The following is a 20,731-nucleotide window of genomic DNA, read 5'->3' as shown; positions in this document are numbered from 1 at the left end:
TAAACTAAAGACATGTCACGCTTATTTGGTAAACACATTCAAAAGAATATTATCGTAAGGTTAATTGAAATTTTATACATATCAATGCAATATTTTACGTACATGACTGAATTTGTACGCATAAAAAAACGTAATCGATACAAAACAAGAATGTATGCATTGTCGCGCTAAGTTAAGCACTAATCGTCATTCAGAATTGCCATCGACAAGAACGTAGTTGTTAGACAGATCAAAATAACCACCCACATGTTAAAACCAGATTTAATCCATCATTTGCTATTTAAGAAAATGCCTTTACCAAGTCAGGAATATGACAGTTGTTATCCATTCGTTTTATGTGTGAGCTTTTATTTTGTCATTTCAATAGGGACTTACCGTTTTGAATTTTCCTTGGAGTTCAGTTATTCTTTTATTTTACTTTTTACAACACATTGCTACAATAAAATTGAGAAAGGAAATGGTGAATATGTCAAAGCGACAAAGCTGTTTGTCAATATATAACGTAATCAAGTGCAAAGATTTTCGAAAAACGTGTGACGAACTATTGTGTGGTTAATAACTGAATGAAAATATCAAAGTATCGGTAATTATGTTGGTTAAACCCATGTAGATATCTCACAGATTCAAACAGTACGTTGCAATGCATTACTGTCGGACTCTTCGCCAAAGATGAAGTGATTCTGTTCCGTTGTACTTGAAAAAAGCTGTGACAAAATAGTTTTCGGAGGAAGTTAGGGACATGGTGAACACAAAATATTTGTATTATACACCAAAGTTAATAATTTTTTGGGCGATCTAAAATAATCAAAAACATGGAATCCCGTTAAATATATAGTTACGTAAATAAAGGCAACAGTAGTATACCCCTGTTCAAAACTCGTAAATCGATGGACAAAAAACAAAATCGGGGTAACAAACTAAAACTGAGGGAAATGCATTAAATATAAGAGGAGAACAACGACACAACATTAAAATGTAACACATACAGAAACGGACTTAGCATTAGACAATATCCGATGAGAATAAAAAATATAACATCAAAACCAAATACATTGTACACGAATTTGGGATAGAAAAGTACCGTCTTATAGTAATGCGAATTCACACTCAGCAAAACAGTCACAATCGGGTATAAGTCACGTTCGGTAATTAAAAGATTATACGACTTAATGATAAACCACAATATACCATGTGGGAAGAATGTCCTTAGCTAGTTTGGTCAAAGACACATCGTATGGATCTACCAATTCATGATGGTGTCCATCAAATTTACGGAGTGTGAATTTTAATCTGTCCTATTCATAACTTTGTTGGAGCAGTTTCTGCGTAAGGAACACACTCCTGTATATGAAGTCCGTATAGTGTGAACAAGCACGAGAATAACGTATCAATTGAGATATGTAAACACCATACGAAGGGACAGAGGGTATGTTACTGCTGAGAAATGAGAAATTGATAATTGGGAAGTTGAAATCGTCACGTTTATAATAGATTTTCTTGTAAAGTCGTCCATCTGCGTCAATATTGAGGAAAAGATCAATACGTAAAATAAAAATACATGTTATAAGAGACAGTGTAAAAACATGTGCGTCCGACTCGAAGCGAATGACCTATCTGCGCCAGGAAGGTAACATGGTTCAACAAACCATTTTTTTTTAAAGTTTACACCTCTGTTGTCTTGCTTTTCAAAATACGTATTTATTTTTGCTTATGATTTGTTTAGAGTTATATACGTATGCTTTGGGTTAATTCGCTTTTGAGGTGGCAAAGAAGGCGACGAGAGTCTTGTTGGAGCAACTGGTTTCGTTCTGTTTATATTCCCCTTTATTGTGTTAGAATCTATACCAATGAACTTTAGATTATGATCACTTTTGTACATTGTTTGTTTAACTCACAATTTAAGGAGATCTCATTTCAGAATCAGATAAATTGCGTACATTATTGGTAAGAAATACGCTTTGATATCATTACAAAATTATAAACATTAACGGAGGGTATCCAAGAAAATACATGTATTTGGATTTCAAAGTAATACACGACGTCTGGTTACCAGGAATTTGAAATGTTTTGTCACTGTTATAAAAAAAGCTTTACGTTAACAGACAGACATACAATGGCGAATAAATCCCCCCCCCCCACATTAGACTTTATTAGTCTTAAAATACGACGATAATATTTGGACCCAAGTAACTGATATGAGATTATGGTAAACATCATTTATTTATTAGTTGTAATTGGTTTGAACTAGTTTTTAATTGCCGTGAATATTCCTATATCGGTGGTTTTTGTATATTGTATTGATGTAATCTAATGTATATGTGTTTAGCCATCTGCAACTGATGTTTACAATTTGATTATGTGTTGTTGCACACCTGAAAAATGGTTTTGAATGACAAGCGCTCACACACATGTGTACAAATGTAACCCAACACATTCTGTGTTTGCTTGTCCCAGTTCGAGGCAATGTATTATAGTAATTATAGATAGTTTATGTCTATCATACTTTATAGTATTTATTTTTCGTTAGCTTTACTTCATAAATTAGGCCATTTCTTTTCTCTCATACATTGCATCATTATATTATGTTTGGGTCTTTCATAGTTGGCTGTACGATTACTAATGGTTTCTCAATGTTGAAAGCCAATCGGTGACCTATATTGTTTTCTTATGTTTGTAAAATTTTGAAATCTCATCAATTAAGAAAGTACTATTGAAAACGGAAAGTTCCTAAGCAACAGGCAAAATCAAAAGCCCAAACCCATCAACATATAAAACGTATGGATAGCAACTGTCATATTTCTGACTAGGAACAGGCATTTCCTTTATTTTTTTTGAAATTATATTATATTGACAACGATGTGTGATCAAAAAGACATAATAGGGAAAATGTAATAAATACGGGTACAGCGTTTAACATTTAAAAATAAAACCTAAGAAGTCAAAGACAGCTGATAGAGGGGTCCCTGTTTTATCTAACAAATCATATTCGGAAGGGAAAATAAAAATATGTGAAAAAAAACCTTCATATGATATATATTCAATTTAAGCAAATCAGCATCTGTTTACAATTAGATAATGTCTGTTTCTCACTTTGGTAGCTTGCATTTCCACATTTTTAAAAATATGATTATAAAAATATTTATAATTGATGTGTATTACATTTGTCATTATATACATTTGGTATTAGCACATACATGCAGACTTCTTATACGTTCAGTTGTTTCACATCCATTTTTTTTATGGAAATATTCTTTATAAAGCATAAAAAATAACAGTATTCACCTCAGAAGCTAACAAAACCTTTAAATAGACTCATTAAGAAGGGATATAGTTACGATACCGTTGTCAGATCATTATATTTTGCATATTTTGGCGTTAAAATTGATTCACTTATAGGGTCTTTGCATCGCAACTAAACACATTTATTTTAAAACCAGTTGTTGGCATGACACGGGTTATGGTCGTCTCATATATGTTATGATTGTATGATACTAAACCCCTAACTGGAAGGATTGTGCCTGATATTCATATGATGAAGACATAATAGTTCAGTTTAATTCTGGAGCTAGCATGTCAGTTAACTGCTAGTAGTCACCTAGTTGTTATTTATGTATTATTGTCATTTTGTTTATTTTTTTTGGTTACATCTTCTGACATATGACTCGGACTTCTCTTGAACTGAATTTTAACGTGCGTATTGTTATGCGTTTACTTTTCTACATTGGCTAGATGTATAGGGGGAGGGTTGAGATCTCAAAAACATGTTTAACCCCGCCGCATTTTTGCGCTTGTCCCAACTTAGGATCCTCTGGCCTTTGTTTGTCTTGTATTATTTTTAATTTTTTGTTTCTTGTGTACAGTTTGGAGTTTAGTATGGCGGTCATTATCACTGAACTAGTATATAAATATGTGTTTAGCGGCCAGCTTAAGGACGCCTCCGGGTGCGAGAATTTCTTGCTGCATTGAAGATCTGTTGGTGACCTTCTACTGCTGTCTGTTTTATGGTCGGGTTGTTGTCTCTTTGACACATTCCCCATTTCCATTCTCAATTTTATTTTTGTAATACAAAACCGCTGAAACACTAACTTAGTGTTGGATTTATGTAAAGCAATTGCAAGTCTAGTTAAACATGTACAGGACATGCGATCATTATTTTGTTATATGATTACAAAAAAATACTAATAGCATGCATACGAAGTCTTCCAAATACTTTTTTTGCTATTGGAATTCGGAATGATGTTTGAATGCATGATTGTTAGGCGTCACTTTTATACAAACTGTTATGATCATTTATGTCGGTATACACATGTGTGAGTCCTCCAGCGACCTCATTCGTTGACGGATTGTGTTTTATGGAACATTTATTTTTTAGTTCAAAGCCGTTTTCTAAAATTTCCCTTGTAAACTGTTGTATGTCACATTGTTTTTTCGTTTTGTGCCGTGCCGTTATCAGTTTTTGTTCGACTTTGAAGTTGAATTTTCCTTTTCCTTCTTTTATCTTTTTTTATGCACAAATGCCATCTTATGATATATCTTTTTGCAATTGCATGCACAGATACCCCAGGTCTATTTTCGCTTGCTGAAACTTAAAAATCCAAATTCGTCAACCATGCTGAAGGGAATTGCAGTCAGGGATATAAGTTCAGTCAATGACAGATCAAAATTCCTCGAGGTAACGTGCATATCTTGTTGAAATTCAATTAAACTAATATCATGCAAATTGCTAGACAGCTTTTTATCGACAAACGGAAGTAAATAAATCTAGACGAAAAAGGGGGAAAAACAAACACATAAAACTATAGACTATCGTTAAATATTTGAAAACGATTTGATTCCTTTCTAATCATTACCCTTACTTAAACATATTGATAAGAACGAAGTTACTAAAACTAATAGATGATAGTTGTACATATTGTTATTGCATGTTTTCGTATGCACGAAACATAATTATAAAATTCATTTAATTTTTAATGCATAAACAAGAACAAAGTTATTGCAAACGTGTGTTCCAAAAAACAGCTTAAAATTGAGTATGCGAAGATCTTTTGATTACTTTCATTAATTATGTTAATATGCCTGAAAAAAAAATAAACTTGTTTTCTGAAAAAGTACTGGTATTTGCAGATGTTTTCAATCTGCACCTTGGTTTTACCTTCAGTTCATCAACACTGGTAGTTATTACATATTATTATTATTTTAATAATTGTCATTAAACATTTACAGCCAGACGCGCATACGGCGTAAACATTAAAATAGTAAGAATACATTATAGCCAATGAAATGTATCAACAGCCTACAACGTTTGGCGTTACTTTTTTTTCAGATGAATATTTTGGTATTTTCATAAAGGTTAGTATCTGGTTGAGACATTTCAAAATGATCTGTTGGTATTTGCTTGTTTCCAATTTGTTCAATGTTATCATATGGATTAACAGCAGCATTGTCATATATTATAGATGTATACAAACTATTGCTTTTACTGTCGTTTGAACTTTTTGACGTGATTAGAGTCTTTCGTCGTTTCGAAAAACAATAATCATGATAATAGAAAACAACTATAATAATAACAATTAGTAGCAGCCCGCCCAAGGAACCAGAAACGTAAATGATTTTGAGTTCTGCACTTTCACTGTTTTTCTTTGAAATAAAATGCATGATTAATTTGATAATAGTTTCATCTGTTCCATCGTCACAATATATTTCTAGTTCATATTCCAGTGTTGTATTACTTGTACTATATTTGAATACACGTATAAAAGCCTCTGTGGAATAAAAATAGATGTATTTAATACATGTAGTTAAATTGAAGAAAGTAGCAATGTACACAGTACTTTACAAGAACATAGTCTTTTATCAAAATAATAATGGTAACCGAATCAAAGACACTATACTGGTAACATTCCCAAGTTATGTCTCTATGAGATGGAAAACAGGGAGCATATCTGGGAACCATTATGTAAACAAAATTAATTTTCTATCAATATTCTAAATCTCCCCAAAAGAGGCGTGGTTAAAGAAACAGCTGTATTTACAAAGTGCAACCTCATAGTTTGAAAAGCAGAAGTGCAGGTGACAAAAAATGTAATTACCCTAGACATTTAAGATTTAATATTCGGCTCAATATTGTTTAATACTAATCTTTACCACCCCAAATATCGAAATCTATATTACTGGAGGATGATTTTGGATCTTTTTTTAGTTGAATGTCTTAAAATATAATTGTATAAATAAACCAATTTTTCAAGACGTTTCGGCCATTGGCTTTCTTCGGTTCTTTATTTTTCCTCTCAACTACATGGCTGACATTGCATTTGTATTTTCTTTTCAATCAATGTCTTAAAATAGTTTATACCATTTACCATTGCCGTCCATCTCTAAAGTTAATCTATCCGTCGAAGGAGATATTTTACTCAGACCACATGACACATTATCATTCGATGGATCTTCAACACGAAATATGTGAAATCTGGAATTGTCCGAAAGTTGTTGTGAGTCTAGAATCAATACATCTGGTAAATCTGTTACAGCAGGTGGCTGCAAAAAATTATTTCAAGATCATAAATAAGTACTTACTAACAGAATAAGTTCTATATGCCACCATCATGTAACATTAACACATCAAAGACACCATTTCTAAATTTAACTGTTGTCAAAAGTACATATTATAAATAAAATAAGGTTTTCTAAATTCTCTGGTAAACTGACTGTAAATATGTTTAACCTCCATTGGCGTTTTAACTTTGACATTTAAAGTTTTTTGCGATACTTACAACATTAAAGGATATAATGGTGATAGTAATATTGGCCAAATTGAAAAAAGAATCTTGAACAATGCAGGTAAAGTTCAAAGTTGCATTTGAATGTCCAACCAAATGAGGAAGAGCCTTTTTAACATGAACACTTCCTACAATGTAAAAGCCAATTTGAAATAAGTTATACGTTTAAAGATGAACAAGTCTAATTAGGTGTACATTAATAATAGATAATTTTTATTTATGGTTTCAAAAATTGCAATAGTCACTTTAATAGATGCATACATGTTGATACATGTAGTATCATGTACACTATAAGGTTAAACATGTTATGAACAAATAATAATAGTGATCGAAAGCTGTAGAGGAATTTTTAACTGTGCCTTTAAATTCAAAAAGCAACATTAGTTTACTGCTTTTCAATAGTCATAAATCGGTTATTTAGCAAAAACAAATCTGTATAATAAACTTAAACTAAGGAAAGTACATCAACTATAAGAAGAAAATTGCGAAAAATAGTAACACTGAACTGCAACAACAAAAAAAGGGGCGCTAAAAAATACATGGGATCGGACTATTTGTTAACACCGACATATTTTTGACTGAGTCTGAGTATTTTTATTTGAATTTACAGCACGTTGACAATGAAAACAAGTAGTTGAAAGTATAAGTTATTTATATGTGTCGTTATTGTTTTTTGTTGCTAGGCTATACTTTTTTTTCAAACCAGGAATTATAAATTAAATTTAATGAAAACAACTTGAAAATAAGATAAACATTAACAACATGATACAATAGATAAGTATGTGATAGTATATCTGCTACTTAAACATGTTAAACTCCATAATATAACTCCTCTTTTGGTTAAAGGGAGAAAGGACAAATATATCCCTGATAAATACGGGGTCTACTTATCCAAACTGTCTTGAGGATGGCAAAACTTAAACTGCACGCAAAAATGATGAAAAATAAAAACTTATTTATAAATATAACTTCTTCATTAAAATCAAGAATGCAATCAACGTTGTACTTACTTTGTTGTGTATCAAGATAAAAATATTCGTTCTGGTAATCAAGTTTAAAATCTTGTATATAGTCTCCATAGTCTGGATCTAATATGGATATTGTCATCACAAATGAGTCCACGTTTAAGTGATCCGGTATCGTCACAGGTTCAGATGATATGTTAATTGTAACTGGTCTGTCTTAAATAGAAAATATATACAAAAAATATCAAGTTTTTATCTCATTGTGAAAATTCTTAAATTATGTTTGGAGAATGCTGGATCATAAAATGTGGAATGAATTTACCCGGAAGATGATGTTTACTGACAATCAATGGCAAAAACGCGACCAAAGGACAAAACTGTGTACAAAAAATGACAGACAAAATTAATGACTGAGCAACACGAACCCCATAACACTAGTACTTGATGTTCGGTACTTCGAAAAGTTGAGCAGTTGTAATATATTACATCGATTGTGTTGATAGTGCAAGAACAAGTGCGATGATAAGTTTCATTCTTTAATCGCACACTCAAAGGGCAAATGATGGGATTGTTGTTAAGACACTTAAAATATATATCCGTGATTATTTGTAACACATATATTCAATAACGGTGAACCAACTCATTTGACTATCTGATGACAAAAACAACATTTGCAATGTAGTTAGCATGTTTAGTATTTATAATTTTTGCACGATTTAAACAATTCATATTATTTTAATATTTTGAATTTTGATTGTCTTTGCACAAAAATGATGGTTAGCTTTAGCATAATTAATGATCCCTCCATTACTTTTTTTCTGAATGCATTTTATTAAGTTATCAACATATTTTGATATTTAAAAACACGTTTTCGAATCACCCTATACCATACATGTAAATAAACACACCCTCGCATTTTATTTGATTCTCTATACTCCGTATAGTAGTATGATTGCGAATGAGACTATTATTCACCAGTTAAAATGAAGTGGCAGTACGCAATTATATGGCCTTCAAAAATAATAAGAAAAAAAAATGCCTTATAATTGGACATGAAAGGCCTCAGCAACTTGAAATACAGTCGTATAATATGAACTTACTTTCAGTTGTTGAGTAATTAAAAGCATATATTCTGTTGGACAAATTGCTTAATCTGTGAATATCAATTATATCTCCAACATTAACAGGATCATTAAGCCTTAATGACAATGGACATGCTTTTGTTCTTGCAATACAGTCATAATATCCAATGTTGTTACCATACCTGTAGATAATGACAGAAATAGTGTAAATATCAATTTTTATTTTAACTATTTTTTAAGCATTTTGGAAAGAAATTAACATGTTAGATATATGCATATTTTTTTTAGCAAGGATACTGGTGACTAAGTTCACACGTGTTATTGATATAGATAGTGATGATTAGTCAAACAATTTAAAAATAAAACAGGGTTAAAGTTATATCAGAAGAAAATTCCCTATGAAACCGAATTTTGTGTTGCGAAGACAAATTGTTTGCATGTAATTCATACGTTCTTGTTGGCCCGTTATTACTTTTAAAATAGTCATATTATTGAAAAAGCTCCAAATTATCTCCCTTCGGTGGAAAAAGCCAGTTTTCGGCATTAAAATTAAAATGCATTTTAAAATAGCTGTAATTAAACTAAACAATTGTAAATTTTAAGCGATTTCTGTTATCTATGTTTTCCCTTTTATAACCTCTATTTCTCCTATTACATGTATTAGTACAACAGAGAAAAAGCACCTTAACAAAAATGCATGCTTCTTTCGAAGGAAGATCATGAGCTTAAATGAGTGGTGCCCTTTTTTAAATTCATTTAACTATTTAGTATAATGTTTATGATAAAATTCATTTATACCCTTGAGTCCTCTTAAGGTCCTTTTACTCTTGTAGCTCTCAAAATGTTGTGGCACTTCGGACGCATATCAAAACTGCTGTTATTGCAGTCATGATATACATTTTGATTTGTAGTTTAATTTAGTGCGTAGTATGTTACGACTCAACATTTAGCTCCCTCCTATTCAGTATTTTATTTTTTGTCTAAAAGTACCTATTTATTACTTCACACTCAGAACAATCTTTTATCATACACATCATGCAAATGTTCAGCAAATTGAGTCGTTAAAAGAAGAAGAAAAAAATTACTTGCCATCCAATGATATCTCTCTGAATAATAACAATACGTTCAGAATCAGCAACATCAAACTCTGTTGGTGTGTGAAGGTCTAGTGCTATTGAAGAGAATTTGAAATAACTTCATACACATTTTCCGTTCTATTTGATAAAAAATACTGTATCTTAGAGTGTTTACATTGATCACATGTGACAGCAGTCTTTTAATTCAGTCAAAGATTTATAAAAAATCAGTAGCGATTATCAAGTTGTCTGTATGTTGATAACGTAAAATATCAACTGCTAGACACAATATGAAGCTTTTTGTCGAGTGAGCACAGCAAACGAGATCAAATAGCTTTCATGTTGTGTCGAGCAGCTGCTATTATCCTATAACAAAATGCAGATAACCTAATAATTGATTTATCGGGCTGTATTTGCGTCTTTTGGAAGTGTTTTCTTTGTTATAACAGTAACCAGAAGATGACTTGATAAATTCGAGTCAAACTTTCAACGTCGGTTCAATCATTATGACGTCGCTGATGGGTCCGAGTCAAAGTTATTAAGGCCGGGTCAACGTACCTGACATCACAAAGCCGTGATATGTAATTTTATAAAGAGCTGAGCAGAGGTATATAGACAGTGGGACGACCGATAAATTATCTTATAGGGTAAACCATGACATCAATCAAAATTAACAGGTGCACAGCTTCCTTTTATATGCAAGAACCTGTGTTTTTTAGGATTTAAAGATTCATCAAATGTGACATGAAAAAGCAGACGATGATGAATAATACATACACGATACGTATGGTAAATGACAGAACGCAGACGGATGATACATACACATGTAGTTTTCGACTATTCAATGTAGCCTTATGTGTAATAGAAGTCTGAATTCGTAATATATATCATCTTCTTAATCATACTAACAGCACTTTAAATAAACTTATTCAAATAAATCAACATCAAATGAATAAAACAGGTAACAGCTATAGTTCACATTACGGCCTACAACATTGATAAAACCCTGGATTATATATTTGTAGTCAGTTTCAAAAGGGTATGTCTTTTAAAAAGTGAAACAATACAAATACAAAACCATTATTCTGATTTTGGACAAATACGAAAAACAAATATGACATTGAGCACTCGACGACAACCGTTGCCAGAATGCTCATTAGACTCTTTTCTTTGTGTTTTTTTTGTTTATTTTAGTTGTCAATGCAGAGTTTAGAGTTTTAACATGTCATAAATTAATGTAACATAACTTAAATAACTGATCCATGACAAAGACATTGAACTTCTTCTGTCAGAGGTACCATTCATTGAGCATGCATTCGTAAAAGTACATTCGATAACATCCGTTTTGAAATTAATGTACAAAATTGGTAGAACTCTCCATCCATTGTACTTGTTTGGCTTTATAAATATTTCGATATGAGCGTCAATGATGAGTTGTATGTATACAAAACGCGCGTCTGGCGTACTAAGTTATAATTCAGGTACCTTTGATAACTTTCCATGTTTTGTTCAACTCTGTGGCTTTGACGTATTCGTTTTTAAATGCATTACAGTTCAAATTTTTATACTTAATAGCTAAGTAAATTTAAACATTTTTTTATTCAATTATAAATACTTTTGATAAAAGTAAAATCACAAAAATACTGAACTCCGAGGAAAATTCAAAAGGGAAAGTCCTTAATCAAATGGCAAAATCATATAATAAAACACACTAAACGAATGGACAACAACTGTCATATTCCTGACTTGGTACAGACATTTTCAAATGTAGAAAATGGTAGATTGAATCATGTTTTATAGCGCTAAACCTCTTACTTGTATGACAGTGGCATCAAATTCCTTTATATTTACAACAATTGTGCATGAAATAATACAAGATCATTTAAGTTATTTACCTGAGATATGTATTTCGTTAAATCCAACACATTTGTATTTGTAATCCTCTGTCTTTCGCAAGATCACAAATGTAAGATTTCCAGCTTTTACAGGAATAAACTCCCATGTTTTGATTCTACCACAACACTTCACATAAAATATTCCATTCAAATGCAAAATACCTGATCCTGGAAAATAATTATGAAATTTATTTACATTTTTTTATGTAAGATTTCAACTATCGAATACTTATGGAGCAAGTTCAAAACTTGGTCTTACAGCATATACAATCCGAATGTAATATTAGTAGAGTGACGGATTTAGGAATAACTGTTTAGATTATTTAATATTTTTAAGACGAAATAGATAAGTGTTTCTATATCGAAATATTTTGTACTGTTACACACACAGATTAAAAACATTTATTTGGAAAAAGATATTTTTTATTTTCAATGATTGAAATATTATTTTATGTTTGTCAGCTAATTATGAGAAAATAAAAAACCAGGAGAGGTATCTTCCTTCAGCTCTGATAATGGTTTTGGCAATTCATTATTGAAATTGGTGTCACCGCAATCTACAACAGATGTAAAAGAATGCATGTTATTTTTTGTTGCGTTATAGTATGTTTACAGTCTCATTACAGTATAAACTTATCGTATTTGTTAAATGTTGTCTGCTTACAACAAGTTAAGAAAGTTAAGACTTTTGGAAAAATGGCTGAAGATATGAAATGTTTATCAAAGGAAAAAAAAACAACAGACAAAAACTAAGAAAACAATTAAAAGCTTATAAATGCAAACAACAATAAAACAGCAAACAAGAGAATGAGCTACCTCAACAACATTAAAAATCGAGAATACATCAGGTATTTTTAGAGCGTTAGCAGTACACATGTGGCACCTTGCTTTTTTGTTTTATACAAGTTTTATATGGTGATAAGTAGCAATCCATAAGGACATACTTGCAGACTAGCGCACGGGATTGTTCGAACGTTTAAAGAAACTTGTATTCTCCTTGGGTGCATCGAAGATACTCATATACATGTATTAAAAAGGTTACACACTATTTATGTATACTAACATGGACACTGATCAGTGTTGCAGACTCTTGTTTCTACAGATGATCCATCACAATTAACAAAATAACCGTCCGTTGTGTAAAACTGGTTTGAACAGTTCCGTGTTCTATAGTGTTCACCGGTACCACATGATTTTGAACACAATGACCACTTAGTCCAACTATTCCATTGTGCATCTACAACATATCAACATATCAACATAGAAATACTTGATTCTGTATTATTTTACAAAACACACAATAGACGAATTTTTCTATAATTTTGAACACATATTAGATAAACAAAATCAGGCATTCTTACATGTAACTATACTCAATGACTCTTCTTTATACTTATTTTACAAGTTAAAATGTATCATAGCATTCAATGAGTACATGTACGTCTTTTGTCTTTGTTAAGACATATATATAATAAAGTGTTTAAATATTCTTCATAATGAAACAATGTAATGGTATGATGTTAAATATGTCTATATATAAATGTTTCTGTATATATCTACAAACTTTATATAGACGTAGATAAGGGTTGCAATAGTGAGAAAAAAAAATTATCCAGAATTTGATAAGTAAGCATTGTGTATAATGTTATTTTCATCAGAGTCAGCAAACTTGTACATTTGCGATGTTACAAGAATTCAAATTATTCATTAGTGCATCATGAAATTCCTTTTTAAAGAACAATTATGGACTCCATATTACTATTTCTGATAATTAACTCTTACCTTTGCAGATATACTCATATTCTAATTGGGAACATGTTTTGAATTGTTGTCTACATGATAGCTTAAAAGTACTATCCTTTGCTGTACATGTGCAAGACTTTCTGTAATTACAAATTTCTTTCATTTCTCGGACAACATCGAAATTTGAATAATTGCCAGGTTCACCACACCCATTACTTGCTTTCCAACGTGCATGTATCATTTGTATATATCCACTTTGGCATGTCCAAACAATTCCACTATCCTTACATACGGTTCCTGCCACTAAAATAACAGGCAAAGTCTAGGCATTAGTTAAACTAAAAGAGTGCTTAACTTTTGGAAATTTGGTCATAATTATCTTGATATTTTTCACCCAGAGGTACCTTTAAGTGCCAATTGGTATAACTGTAAAGAGCCTTATGTGCCAGTAAGATATTTCCAACTTAAATAATGCACTCACAAGTATCAGTCTGTTATTCTCAAATTGCATCTGTTAGTCTCATTGTGAATTTTTTTGTTATTTTAAGTGTGGTATATCTATTCTAAATTTGTTTTTAATATCTGAATATAATGATTTCGATAAAAAGAGGACTCATAGTTTTGACGAAAAGGACTTATACCATGATGATTTCTTTCTATTATTTCTACAGCAAATACAGCATACTAATGTTAATGTGAACTACAAAGGTGTTCACGAACATGCTTATGTAAGAAACTATTAAATAGATTTGTTGGACACACGCCACAGACAAATAAATTATATTTGTTTTTATTTTACACTGGGCGTTAGCGAAGTTTAAAGTATGATCTAATATAATGCCTACCCATGTTAAAATGAGCATAGAATATGACATGAAGGAATTATTTCTATTTAGATAGGACAAATGCAGTATTTTTATAAGTTGAAGCGTACGAAAACATCTTTAAAATATTTGACTGTTTTTCATTTCCTCCCAGTTGTACATTTCATTTAGATATTTAATAAGTTATAACAATTAAAGCAGGGAAAATATATAGTATTTGATAACAATTTATAAAAACATGTTATTTAAGCTGCTCTAATGTTTATATTGTATTCGAAAAACAATGATAACAGCGTGAAAATTAACAGTAAATTCGTGCACATGTATCAAACATATTTTTAGCTAATTAAAGCAGTGATTTGTTTCCGTAATAAGGACGTCATATTATAATGATATTGATATATTTTAAATAAACTTTACACTCCCCCCCCAAAAAAAACCCACTAAATGTTTTTTACAGCAGAACTTACATGGACAAGCATTGTCATTGCATATTTGCTCAAGAAAATTAGTACCAGAACACAGGGATCCTAACTCATTAGGGGTTGGGTTTGTACAAGTGCGTGTTACATTTTGTAATGCACCACCACAGTTGACGGGACAAGACGTTGTTGCATTTTTCCATTCTGACCAACCACCATTTCCTATGTAAGAATATGAATAAATATAAATAAATAGTAGATAAATCTAACACAGGATATGACACATTAATTACTGATTCGCAAGTATCTGATCATTAATGGATTTAGCTCACGATATTAAAAAGCATATCGGAGCAATTGACATTTTTCAATAAAAGAAATAATCGATTGAAACAATTTAAGTCTTGATGATGAAAAAAATGAAATCAATTTTGTGATTTCTTAATGTTTTTCAATTTAAATTATGTTGTGACACTGCAGTAATACGTGCTTTCGACTCACATCTTTTTTTCAAGTCCAATATGTTATATTAAAAATACGATTATACTGATTTATTTGTATGACACGAATAGCTTTCAATCAATCGTCTTATAAAATAATGTAATTGAAGAGTCAACTCACGTATGCAATTGTACGTAACTCCAAGAGAAGCCGTTCCATTAGCACCACACGAACTACCAACGTTACTGTTTGTAACTTTGAATAAACATTCTGTTCTTCCATTGCATAGATTCCCGATACCATATACATCATTGTGATTGCAGGTTCCTTTTTCGTATTTGATAGTGGCTATTTTCATTACTTCGTTAAATTCACTTGAACACGTTAAATAAGCTGTGTTTTCCTCCATATATTTTTTAGTGAACGTTTCTGAAATAATGTATGTACTTCAAATTATTACCGAGATTACACAAACAAAGTTATCACTTTAAAATCAACTTCGGTTTCTCACCTATTGAAATGAAATAAAAAAAGAAATTGTGAACGCTGAAACATTTCTTTATTTGATCTTGTTTGGACAGAAAGGATTAATTAATAAAAATAAAGTTTACAAAAGAAAATGAAAAGGCAGTACTAAATACATATCGAAGATAATTCATTGTAGTTGCCGCCGTTACCGATAACCGCAAGCATAAGTCTCGTTATTTTTTATTTCGTTGACGCGATATTAAAATATATTTTTCTTCATCATATATAGTGTGGTTGTAATAAGGAATAAAAAAAAATATCAAAAGGACCTAATCGTTTAGCTTTATTTGCAATGATCTTTATTTTAAGTTCTTTAGGAAGATTCAACCCGATTTAAAACAAGAATATGTTAGGTTGGCAATACGTATTGGAATTTTGGCACACACGTTACACCATGTATTAAGAAAAAAGTTCAGAAACACTTTTTTAAATAAGCTTTAATTTTATAGTATTGCCAAAAACAGGAACATCAGATGCGGTATATTAGTGGACAGTTAACGTAAGACAGACACATAATGCTTCCGAATGTGCAAGTAAGCTGAACCTGTAAAGAATGATTCTTTTTCAAAATGTAGCCTTGTTGAAATAAAACTGGTTTAAACCTATTTAAAATAGTTATTTTAAAACTGATGTTTTTTATTTGCTGATCAGACTTTATAAAACGTCACCTGTGTTTGAGCAGAAAATTGATGAACAAGGGCCAAGTCACCATGAAAAAAACCCGTCTAGTCCTTATTCTAAAAATAAACATTAGAAGACACCAACCCTATGTTAATAAATAATCCGTATAATTTTCACCATTATCATATGATGGACTGCATGCATACATTCTCGGTACATACTTTGTTTATTGTCTGATAACGTGTTCAAGTGATCATGTATTTGTTTATGTATATTATTAACCGTTAATTTTTCTGCCAGTTTTGTAATATCCTTTTGGAATTGTTCTGTATTTCTACATCCCGCCATTGTCATGATTGGTTTATTATGTCATTTTCTTAAACATAATTTTCAGCTTTCAGTATATGCTTTATTGTTGTCATGGTTGTTTTTTTTTTAAAAGTGATTAAAATTATAACCTTATCATGATAATTGTGTCCCTGCTTTTGACATTTCATACAAAATTCATAACGGAAAGTCCCTTATCAAAATTATGGCAAAATCAAAAGCTAAAATACGTCAAACGAATGGATAATAACTGCCATATTTCTGACTTGGAGCAGGATTTTTCTACTGTAGAAAAAGATGGAGTTAACGTGGTTGTATAGCTAGCTTACACCTCTCACGTCTTTTACAGTTGCATTATATTCAATTATATTGACAAAGATGTGTGAACAAAACAAACAGACATATTAGGTAAAATGTAAAACATGGGGTATATTAACAATAACATATCACGTCTTATATACAATTTAATATCCACCTGTTATTGAAAAAAAGGAAGCATTCATGGTATCAAAATGTTTCACATATTGATACAATAAAATATAGTGAAATTAGATGCAAACATTATTCGATTGTTGTGTTTCGTTTATTTCTCAATTATTTTTCTATGAACATTTCTATCATAATTTAATGAATATACTTTTACAAAAGGCTTGATTGGGGGTACCATGGCTTCTAAACGCCATAACCATGCATATAAATAAATTGAAAGGTATGATCTTAATTTATTTAAAAAACATGTGTATACTAGATAAACAGCTGAATAATTAGTGTCTATTTTTTATTGATCATATCACAAATAGTTATTGTTTACATTAAATATTGAAATTACATAATGATTTCTCTTTTTCCTTTGAAGACTTAAGTTCTTTAAGAAATATAGTATGTTTGTCATGAATTATTTACAATGATTATTGCACTAGATGAATTGTCCGTGTACTTAAGAAAAATAAAACAAAGGAACACAATTTACAAATGATTTACCTGGTACATGATAATCCTTCTTCCATATTCCTGCAACATAACTAAATGTGTATGCATACATAAAAATTATTAAACTAATAATTACTAACCTGTGATCACAATTCTCAGCATGAACGAAGTATTCAAGACGAGATTAAAAAGTCCAACAGTCTTCATTATTGTCGTTATATGTGGAAACCCGGAAGAAGAGGATTCAACCAGGACATATGCTATAAACAAAGGCCTTTGTTTAGAAAAAAACAAAACAATTAAAATTGCATTAGCATAAGGTTTTCCTACATTTTAATGACATGAACAAAATGATTTTGTCTGAAAAAATTCCCGTTTTAAGTTAGAAATATGTTTTGTACTTTTCATTCGTTCTTTTTTATCTAATTTTCTTTAGAGTTCTGTATTTTTGACATATCTGTTCATACTAATGTTGGGTTTATACACAAATAAAATAAAAAAGATTTATGTATTCAAAGAATTGTACGTGTTTATGTTAACATCACACGCAATTCAGATGTACCGGGGAACAATATTTATATTTGTTGTTAATTTAAAAAAAAAAAGACTATACATATCTACTTATCACATGGTTGTTGTCTAATATAAAGTCATAGTGTTCTGTTATACTTTATAAATCGGTGATGAAACATGTTAACTTAATTCACTAAATGTCACTTTTGTGCAAATGAGCAAACAATTTGAACATATGATGGTGACTGATCCAAACAGTACTCATATGTTACAGAGCCATTACTCTCAAGTTCTTACCAGAGATACAGTCGTTTTGTTTCGTATGATTTTGAGAAAAATACGGAATAGTTGTTGGAGGAACGGATAATGTGAAAACAGTTCAGATATGATCTCATTGGCTACTTAAAAACGCACTAGTTAACAAGAGTGAATAATTTACAAACGATTATAAAGAATTTAAATTGAAAACTTTGTTTCTTAAGCATGGAATACAACAACTACATTGTATAGCTGGCTAAATCGCTAACTTTATGATAGGCGCATCAAAACAATCTTACATATCAGGCAAAAATGTTAAAAATACAGCCGTCAATATTGTGTTATAATTTCAATCACTAAAAAAAATACAAATTTGTAACAAAGAAGCACGAAATGGCATATAGACACAGTAAAATAGTAAAAAAATAAAGACATGAATACATTGATTTACCGTAGTACAATAACAAAATATATAAGAATGTCTAAAGTATTGTTAAAAATTTTACTACAAAATGTTTTTTTTTTTGGTAAATTATAATAAATTAGATATTTTTAAATCATTTTTTTGCTTATTACTAAGGTATAGAAAATTATTTTTGTTTGTGTGAGAGACTAAATTAGTAATAACATTTTATGTCTTAATCCTATTTAAATCTTTGTTTAAGTAGGTTTGACTTCAGAATAAGTTAAATTCAACTGAGTGTATATATCTCCCAGCTGATGCTATATTCATGGGGGCTTTTATTTGCTACCATACATCCCTTGATAGAAGGTTAATGTTAACACGGAAGCTTTTAAACCAAGAGTTCTAAGTGGTGAAGTTAAAATCAATCCTTCGTAAATTTTATAGGCGGCAACACGAGTCGGTTGAACGATATGGAATATCCGTTTCACAGCTGATACCGGTTGTGTTCCAAACTGCAATCCCGTCCTCTTTTCCCAAATGTGACGTACCGAATTAGACTTTTTGTATTGGGTTTGTACTAACACAAACAACACGAAGGGTGCCACATATGGACCAGGACCTGCTAACCTTTCCTGAGCAACAAAGATTACCAAAAGTCGTTAGTTGGATTTGTGTTTGATGACAAAATCCTGTGCAAATTTAAACAATATTAAAAAATATTATTTCAATAATAATAGGATAACATTTAGTAACTGGTTTGTTCAAAGATTTGAGTTTACATGCACGGATTACAAAGTGATTGCTGAACTTTTAGTACACTATTGCAGCAACATTTTGGACGTGAAATACTGTTTTAAATAAATTTTTCAACAGGTAAGGACGAATTTACTAAGCGTATATCTGTATCTGTGAAAGAATTTAATAAATGTTATAAGTAATTTATGGTAACGAAATCTCTGATTTGATAATTTCAACAATTACTACACACACGGGCATAACAAACAAGTTTGGATATATAAACATCGTATGATGGAACCAAATCAACCTCATTAAGAACATAACACTGATGGTACGATTTTAAACGTTTGTGAGCACCATGACAGATGATACCAAATCAATAGAGAAGCAATACACAACCCTTGATACTAAAATGAATAACAAATTAAAAGCTATTTCATGGCTGTGATAAATGTGACAAATGTATGAAATTTTCATTACACCTTCACTAACTCCACATACAATAGAACAATTATGATATTTTCTAGGTTAAACAATCTCCAGAAGTTCTAGAGTATCATTATCGGCATTTGCTGTAGGGTACAACTGTTCCTGATATTTTTTGTGGTAGAACTGTTTATATATTTTCCTGTGTATAACTTCAGGATTTGTTCTCTTGTAGAAAGTCATGTTGATATTATATGCTATTACTGTTTTCAATTAAAATATTGGGTGAAACATTATTGTCTTTGCAAAATAGCTTATTAATAAGTCACAATTTTCATATAACATGTATAACTAGCTTTAAGTAAAAAATGTAACAAATATTTTTTTTACATTGGGCCTCCGTCTTTAGTCTTTTAGTTTGTAATATGTTGTGTGTGTTTTATGTTTATATTATGAGTCAAGCCGTTTTCTGTTGATTTTTACAGTTTGCTTTTATCTTGAACTGTAGTAACACTACCTTAAAATGTTAATAGTGCACGTTCGCAAACATGTCTAACCTTATCATATTCTGTGCCAACATGTACTAGTCCAGGAGCCTGTATTTCAGAGGTTGAATCTGGTAGCCGTCTAGTGTTTTTTTCGTATTTGTGCACAAATCATTTGGTGGTTTTCTCGCTTGAACTCTTTTTCATTTAGTCATGTCGAGACGTGTATAGCTTCAACGGTAAACTTTTGAAAGCCGTACAGTGAGTTAATATTG

General features: G+C 30.9%; 1 protein-coding gene across 2 annotated transcripts; it reads right to left on the bottom strand.

The window, feature by feature from the left end:
- Positions 1-5,216: 5,216 nt before the first annotated feature.
- LOC139498888 (uncharacterized) lies at positions 5,217-17,861 on the bottom strand. 2 transcript variants are annotated; one of them, XM_071287476.1, is made up of 13 exons: positions 17,716-17,861; positions 15,405-15,670; positions 14,832-15,005; positions 13,577-13,840; positions 12,858-13,031; positions 12,280-12,351; positions 11,795-11,962; positions 9,913-9,994; positions 8,842-9,005; positions 7,787-7,957; positions 6,771-6,904; positions 6,360-6,534; positions 5,217-5,762 (listed from the first exon to the last, which is right to left on the bottom strand). In XM_071287476.1, exons 1-13 carry the CDS (start codon positions 17,736-17,738, stop codon positions 5,320-5,322), a joined length of 2,310 nt encoding a protein of 769 aa, XP_071143577.1. In that variant the 5' UTR covers positions 17,739-17,861; the 3' UTR covers positions 5,217-5,319. The 2 variants fall into 2 exon arrangements, with proteins under 2 accessions (XP_071143577.1, XP_071143578.1); XM_071287477.1 differs by having other exon boundaries at positions 15,405-15,653; positions 17,767-17,861.
- Between the last annotated feature and the right edge of the window lie 2,870 nt (positions 17,862-20,731).

Source organism: Mytilus edulis, chromosome 12, assembly GCF_963676685.1.
Source record: "Mytilus edulis chromosome 12, xbMytEdul2.2, whole genome shotgun sequence".
NCBI lineage: Eukaryota > Metazoa > Mollusca > Bivalvia > Mytilida > Mytilidae > Mytilus > Mytilus edulis.
The sequence above is the reverse complement of the archived record's forward strand: the minus strand, read 5'-3'. Positions and strand labels throughout refer to the sequence as shown.